The following is a 7,254-nucleotide window of genomic DNA, read 5'->3' as shown; positions in this document are numbered from 1 at the left end:
GTTCATCCAACTCGCCGAGTTCAATGACCATCTTCATATGACTCGCCGAGTCCATCCATTCCTCTCTCCATATAGACTTGTTTTGAGCCATGCAGCGGCTCCAAATCACAGATCCAAGCTTCTAGGGTATACTTACCACGTAAAGTTGCAAACTTTACGTACATGCATGGTTATAAAGGCTCCAAATGTCTATTTTAAGTTCTTAATGGAGCTTCTAGTCCAAGGGGGACTTCATCTACAACCAATACAGCAACTTTATGACTCTAGCACCCAAGGAGGGTCCAGATCTGAAGTTACAACTTCAGATCTAGCCTATGGCTCAACATCCCAACTTGAAAATCCATAAAAAGCCCTAGAACTCAACAAGAGGAAAGAAAAGAAAGTAAGAATGGCACTTTGATACCTTCAAAAGATGCTAGCTGAGGCAAAATCCGTTTCCCCCTCCTTTCTTGCTTCAATTTCCTTTGCACTCTTAACTCCCTTCCTCCAAAATCCTCTCTTCCAAGCTTCAAAACCACTCCAAGGCACACACACACGAATTAGGGTTTATAAGGGCTCTCAAAGACTATAAGGAAGTCCAAAGGAGGCTGAGGCTCCTTCAAATAGGGGTGCAAACTCTGGGATTTAGGGTTTCATCTGCTAGCTCCTACTCGCCGAGTCTCAATAGTCGACTCGCCGAGTAGGTCACTAAACACGCGTTCTTACCCCGCTGCTACTCGACGAGTAGATCGACCAACTCGTCGAGTAGAGCTTTTATCCAGACATTCTTAATAAATAAATACCTGAGGATCGAGGCGTTACATAAAGTATCATTTAGAAGGATTTAGACGTATAATTAAGAGAAAGGGATAATGACTTGAGAGGGTAACATACTTTTTCCTTTGATCACATTTGGTCACCGAAATTTTTTTCGTGCTCTTTTAACCCTTTACCTTGTTAAATTGTGCTAATGTTCCCCTTCCGACTGTTTTTTGCCGGTTTCAATGGATTTATTGATCCAACGTGGCATGTAGGGTTATTGTTATTAAAAAAGGGGCATATGTTTTTCCTTTATTGTGCCATAATACCTCGATGCCCTAATACCCATTGGCTTCCTCCTACAGCTTCTCATCATCCCTCAATCGATCAAGCAAGAAATCCACAGTGAATAATCCAAAAACTTGGGATTGTGGATTCCCTGCATGTATTCTAACATCAACAACACCAAAGAATCCAGGGATGCATTTCATGGTGTGCAATGAGGTAAGCAATTTCACATGAATTTTCCCTCTTTTCTAATTCATTTATTCCAGATTTGAAATCTCCTTTTGAATTTTTTGTGTTGAAGGGTAAATGCAAATATTGGAAATGGTTAGATGTAGAACCTATACAGATGCCTCTAATGGAAGTGGTGGAGGGAATGAAAGCTGAATTAGTAGCATTAAAGACCGAAGTAGAGAAGGTGAAGGAAGACATGGAACAAATGAAGAAGGAAAAGTACTCTGATGCCATTGCAATGAAGGAGAAAATATATAAGTTTACCATAGGATTTATTTTTTGATCATCATGTATATGATGAAATGATGTGAAATGATGTATTGAAAGATGTTGTTTGAATGGAATGGAGCTATTATCTTAACTTCTTATTGGAATGGAATGAAGTAACTCTGACTGGAATGGAATTACAAAGAAGTAATTTTTACTGGAATGGAATCATAAAGAAGCAAACATATAACAATAAATACATATATGATTTTGACTGGAATGGAATCACAAAGTGGCATACATATAATATTGACTGGAATGAAATCACAAGGTAGCATACATATAACAATGAATACATATAACAAATAAGTGAATGTGGTGGTTGGATTCATTGAAATACTCCATTACTATTCGAAATTAAATAAGTTATTTTCTGCATACACAAAAGTAGTTTCTAGGTAACACAAAAGATTCCTGCATAGACAAAAGAAGGGCCACCATGTGCCCACACACCTACTTGATAGTACCATAGAAAAGCATAATAAAAAGACTATTACTTTGTCTTTACATCACAACTGCCTCACAAAAGATATTCCCACCCACCCACTACCTACCCACTAAATTAATAAATAAATGAAGGGTTATCTGTATTGCTCCCAACCCCATGTATCTGCCTCCTTAATGCTTGTTTGATGATCCGTTCAGAATATTGCCTCTTTCCACTTCTACCAATTGGGCCCCATCTTCTTGGCACGGGGATTACAGGTGGTGGTGGAGGAGGTAGTTCGGCTGGTAGTGGTGGTGGTGGAGGTGGTTGGACCGCAGGTGGTGGTGGAGGAGGTTGTTGGGCTGCATGTGGTGGTGGTTGAGGTGGTTAGGTTGCAGGTGGTGGTGGAGGAGGTTGTTGGGCTATAGGTGGTGGTGGTGGAGGTGGTTAGGCTGCATGTGGTGGTGGTGGAGGTGGTTGGGCTGCATGTGGTGGTGGTGGGGGTGGTTCGGCTGCAGGTGGTGGTGGAGGAGGTTGTTGGGCTGCAGGTGGTGGTGGTGGAGGTGGTTCGCCTGCAGGTGGTGGTCCTTCATTGCCCCTGGATAAACTTGGTTCTGCTCCACTGCCCCTGGATGAACTTGGTACTGCAAACAAAAATTAAAATGTCAATTCTTTGTTCAAATGATGTAATGTTTTTAAAAATATTAACCCGATGTATTGCTTTGCTGGCTAGATGGACACTTTTTCTTGTTGTGACATGGTTCCTTACAAATACCACACCTTATTAGGCTTCCCCTTCTTGTGACAGTTTGTCTACTTGGTCCACTGAATTCTCTTTCGACTACATCCCTCTTCCTTTTCACTGATGGCCCATCAGGTATTCTTTTTCTTTTGGGAGGCAAAGGCTTGTGGTACGGAACATCTGGCCACATATCACTACTATTGAGAGGATTAATGCTATATTTGTAGCATTTTAGGTACGCCTCAGTAGTGTTGATTGGGACACATATGTCTCTGCATCATGATTTAGGTAAGAGATTGTTGCCCCTCCATATAAGCATGGTATCCCTGTAAGTTGCCATATTCTACAGGCACACTTCTTTGCAATTAGATCCACTCCATATGCAACATCAGTGAATCTAACCTCATACTTCTGATAACCACAAGGAGTAACTCCCCACAATCTATTTAAAGCAAAAAATATAAATCAATAATACATCCCCATAATTAATATAAGCATATTAAAGTAAAAAACTTACCTTTGTTTAACCTTCAGCTTTTCTATACGCTTCCTAATAGTTGGACATATATCCAAATCCCATTCCATTCCTTCAACTCTTTGAGTGTATATCCTTTCCATCACAAATAACCTAATCTCCTCTAACATAGTGATTATAGGTCTCCTTCTAGCATGCCTAATAGCAGAATTGAAACTCTCACTGACCCTATTCTCCACTGCATCACAATATTTTTCCTTCTTGAAAGAATGCCTTAGACCAGGTAGTAGGATCTCTGTCTATAAGGTAATGATAAGCAAGAGTATCAATAGATTTGATCTTCTCCATTACACCTCTGAACTTCTCCATAGTACTAGCCCTTATAATCCTCCAAAATAACTTCATGTATTCTTGACCAGTAAACCTTTTACTAAAATTGGCCACAATGTCTGGCACATTGCCTATGTTCAGCTTCTGGACATCTTTCCTTAACTGCTTGTAATAACCCCTACAAATCATAACATCATGAGTGAAAAAGCATAAAAAGGACCTAGTACTAACCTTGTGTCCATCAGAAAGAAGGGTAATGCCTGCACCAAGACCACCATTAATGTCATCCATAAGCAAATCTATGAACCACTTCCATGTTTCTTTATTCTCAACACATACCACAGCCCATGCTATAGGGTAGATGTGGTTGTTTGCATCTCTCCCAACAGCTGAAAGAGCTTCTGCTCTAACTATACCCTTTAAAAAGCAACCATCAAACCCAATTACATGTCTGCACCCTTCAAACCAACCATCCCTTACAGCTTTGAAACACACATAGAACTTGGAAAACAAAGTTGTGGAATCTGGCATGATATCTACATCCAACCTCACAGTAGACCCAGGATTTGACCTAATAATTTCCTCACCATATGACCACGATCTCCCATAATGTTCAATTAGACTTCCTTCAATCTCTTGTAATGCAAATTTCTTTGCATTTCTACATTGCCCCACACTCACATTTATGTTGAATGTCGTTGACACTTTAGCTTTCATCTTCCTTGCACTCATTTTTGGGTTCTCTATAATTTGACTAATAAAATGTTTCCCTATCCATATGTAAGTTACTATTGACCCAGACTTAAACACCCTACAACAATTATGTTCACTCACTAGAGATTCGATCTGAAAAGTCTTTTCTTTACTCATCCAGGAGGCCCATAGTCTGAAGAGGCAAGATGGTGACTTATTCTTTTTGCAACATTTCACTAACAGTTGATCAGAGTCATTGTTTTCAAACCATAGATCATACCCATTAGCAACTGCATAGTTGCTTAACATATGTTTCAGCTCAGTAGGGTTAGAAAATCGCATACCTATCATTGGTTTCATCTGATCCCATGGTTGTCTCTCATCATACACAGGGTACTGCGGTGGCACGTATTCATCATATTGATCTTCACTCTCTATAGGTTCACAAAGGATGTTTAAAAATCTATCATGTGCAGTTTTGTTTGCTGGAAATGGATAGGGAGCATCATCTTCTTCATGATCAACAAAATATGAATCTTGAATAACTGAATCCTCATCTTCATCTAGGTCTTCATGTTCACTTCCACTTTTGTGACAACCCGTAATTATTCTGTCACTATAAACCATTCCCGTTAAATAAAACCGTTCATATTCAAATTGTTTCGTTAACCTTAGCGTTAAATTAATTTAATCGCGACTTTTAATTCGGTTTCATAAGTGTCGGGATGCATTATAAACATTAAAATATTTTCCATATTTATTTGGAAAATTATTAGTTTCATCTAAGTCGTGATTACGGAAATTTATCGGGTACGACCAAAAGCACCGTCTAACGGCAGTATCAGGTAGAATTCCACCGGGCCATAAACTCAACCCCTATATAAGGGATTGAGTGACATCATTTTGAAGCTTTTTCTCTCTCTCTCTAAACACTTTCTCTCACTAGACTCTCTCTAGAATTCGAAATTGATCCAAAAACACCATTTTAAGCCTTAATTTGGTAAGTACTTCATCCAAGCTTGTTGTTTAACTTGATTGGAATGCAAATTCATGTTTGAAACTCCCAAAAACACCCATAAACAAGTGTTTACGGTCTAGGGACCCTCCCAAAACTGTGGACACCCCTTGAGAGGGTTTTGCAGCCCCAAAACCCCTCCAAACCTCTTCTAATACTTAGAAATGGCTTAGAAACTTGCATGCATGAGCTTAGCACCCCAAATTCGTGCCATTTGAGTATTGGACATGATTTTACGGTCCAAGAACATTCTTGGGCCGTAAACCCACATTCATGGACCATAAACTCCTTTTAAAGTGTCAAAATGCCCCTAAACACCTCCAAATGCTTCCATAAGAGTGTAGAACCTTATAATATTTCATGTGATGCACCAAAACATATGTAAATGGATCAAACTTGAGTTTACGATCCAAGAACATTCTTAGACCATAAACTCATCTCCTTAGACCATAAACTATTCAAATGGGTGTTAAAGTGCCTTTAACACCTTATATGGCTTGGAATTGAACCTAGAACCTTGTATGCTTAACCTTCAACCACAAAAACGCATGATTCCTGGAAAAACATGAGTTTAAGGTAGTAAACTCATGTTTTTAAGGTAGTAAACTCCCCATGAGCATCTTCATAAACCGTAAACTCCTTTTCCAAGGCCCTTTCAAGTCCCGATCACTTCCTAAGCCATAGAATCAACCCTAGAACTTTCCTTTGTGCATTGTAAGACCATTTAGCATCCAAGAACACACCACCCATGATTTTATGGATGCAAACTCATGGGAATATGGTCATAGGACCATAAACTCCCCTAAGGAATTACTTTTGAAGAGTAAACTCTTTATCTAGACCCTACACACCCTTAGATGCTACCCGGACCACTCCTAACACTTAATTAAAGTGTTTTTGCGTCTTGGAGTGTATAAGCTTATCTAATTAGTGATTGAAAGTCTAATTAGATACATTTGTGTATCATTTCATATTACATAGGAACCTCGCATGTTTTCAAGCCTCGATCCGACGTTTAGCATCCTAGTCGACACATTCCTCGTCCGGTGAGTTCATACCCCTACCCTTTTTCAATGTTTTCAGGGGGGAATACAAGCAAAAGTACAAGAATATCTTGTGCTTAAATTTATTATTTCAATTGAATTGTTTCATATTCCACTTGCTTTTAACAATTGAAACCGTATTAACCAACTATTTGATTTGCAGAATCAGTTTATAAACGTATTTTATATATTATTATATAATGTTATATTATATATATTTCACAAATGAATTGTTCCATAACATTATTGTTAAAAGCATTAGATTAGTACAATTGTTTTGTCCTTGGTAACACTCCACAGAGAACTCGTAATTTGGATAACAGAGATTTACTTGTTAGTAATAATGAATATAGTAAATTAATAACATTTAAAATTAGTTTACTATATTGATGGTTTTATATACATGTTAAAACTAACTTACACTTTGCAAGGATAATCAGGTTTTCAGTGTACATCTTTTACATTACATTTCGGCTTGGTAACCAACTTTTAGGAAAATATAGGATTTTCCTGGGGTAACAACTATTCTTAACCAGAATTGTGTAACATAATGGAAAACTAAACATTACTTTTAAGAAAATATGAGATTTTCTTGGATAACAACTTTTTCAGAAAACTAAAGGAATCTTGTTCATTTTCAGAAAACAAACCGCTTATGAACTCACCAGCTTTATGCTGATTTTTAAACTGCTTGTATTCTCAGGTTCTCCTTAGACAGGTTCTTTTGTAGAAGACGGAGCGTATGGAGTCACGTCTTTCTTTTGTTTAAACTTATGTAACTACAAAACTTGTATTACTTTACTTTCAATAAAATGTATTCAATCTATGTAATGTATTGCTTTGTGTTTACTATGCTTACTATGTACATTGGTTGCGATATTGATGATGTCCTCTGCCCCAGAACGTTTCCGCCTTCCGTTTCGGGGTGTGACAGATTGGTATCAGAGCCCTTGTTTATAGTGAACTAGTATACCAAACCTTACATGGTATAAGACTATAAACATA

General features: G+C 38.2%; 2 protein-coding genes across 2 annotated transcripts; both read right to left on the bottom strand.

The window, feature by feature from the left end:
- Positions 1 to 2,398: 2,398 nt before the first annotated feature.
- On the bottom strand, positions 2,399 to 3,338 carry LOC128128021 (pollen-specific leucine-rich repeat extensin-like protein 3). Its single transcript, XM_052766788.1, has 4 exons — positions 3,211 to 3,338; positions 3,049 to 3,135; positions 2,727 to 2,965; positions 2,399 to 2,595 (listed from the first exon to the last, which is right to left on the bottom strand). The coding sequence occupies exons 1-4, from the start codon at positions 3,336 to 3,338 to the stop codon at positions 2,399 to 2,401; spliced, it is 651 nt and encodes a 216-aa protein (XP_052622748.1).
- Positions 3,339 to 3,411: 73 nt separating this feature from the next.
- Positions 3,412 to 4,818, bottom strand: LOC111921112 (uncharacterized). The gene has a single exon (XM_023916691.1). The coding sequence runs from the start codon at positions 4,816 to 4,818 to the stop codon at positions 3,412 to 3,414; it is 1,407 nt and encodes a 468-aa protein (XP_023772459.1).
- Positions 4,819 to 7,254: the final 2,436 nt, after the last annotated feature.

Source organism: Lactuca sativa, chromosome 8 (genome assembly GCF_002870075.4).
Source record: "Lactuca sativa cultivar Salinas chromosome 8, Lsat_Salinas_v11, whole genome shotgun sequence".
Taxonomy (NCBI): domain Eukaryota; kingdom Viridiplantae; phylum Streptophyta; class Magnoliopsida; order Asterales; family Asteraceae; genus Lactuca; species Lactuca sativa.
The sequence above is the reverse complement of the archived record's forward strand: the minus strand, read 5'-3'. Positions and strand labels throughout refer to the sequence as shown.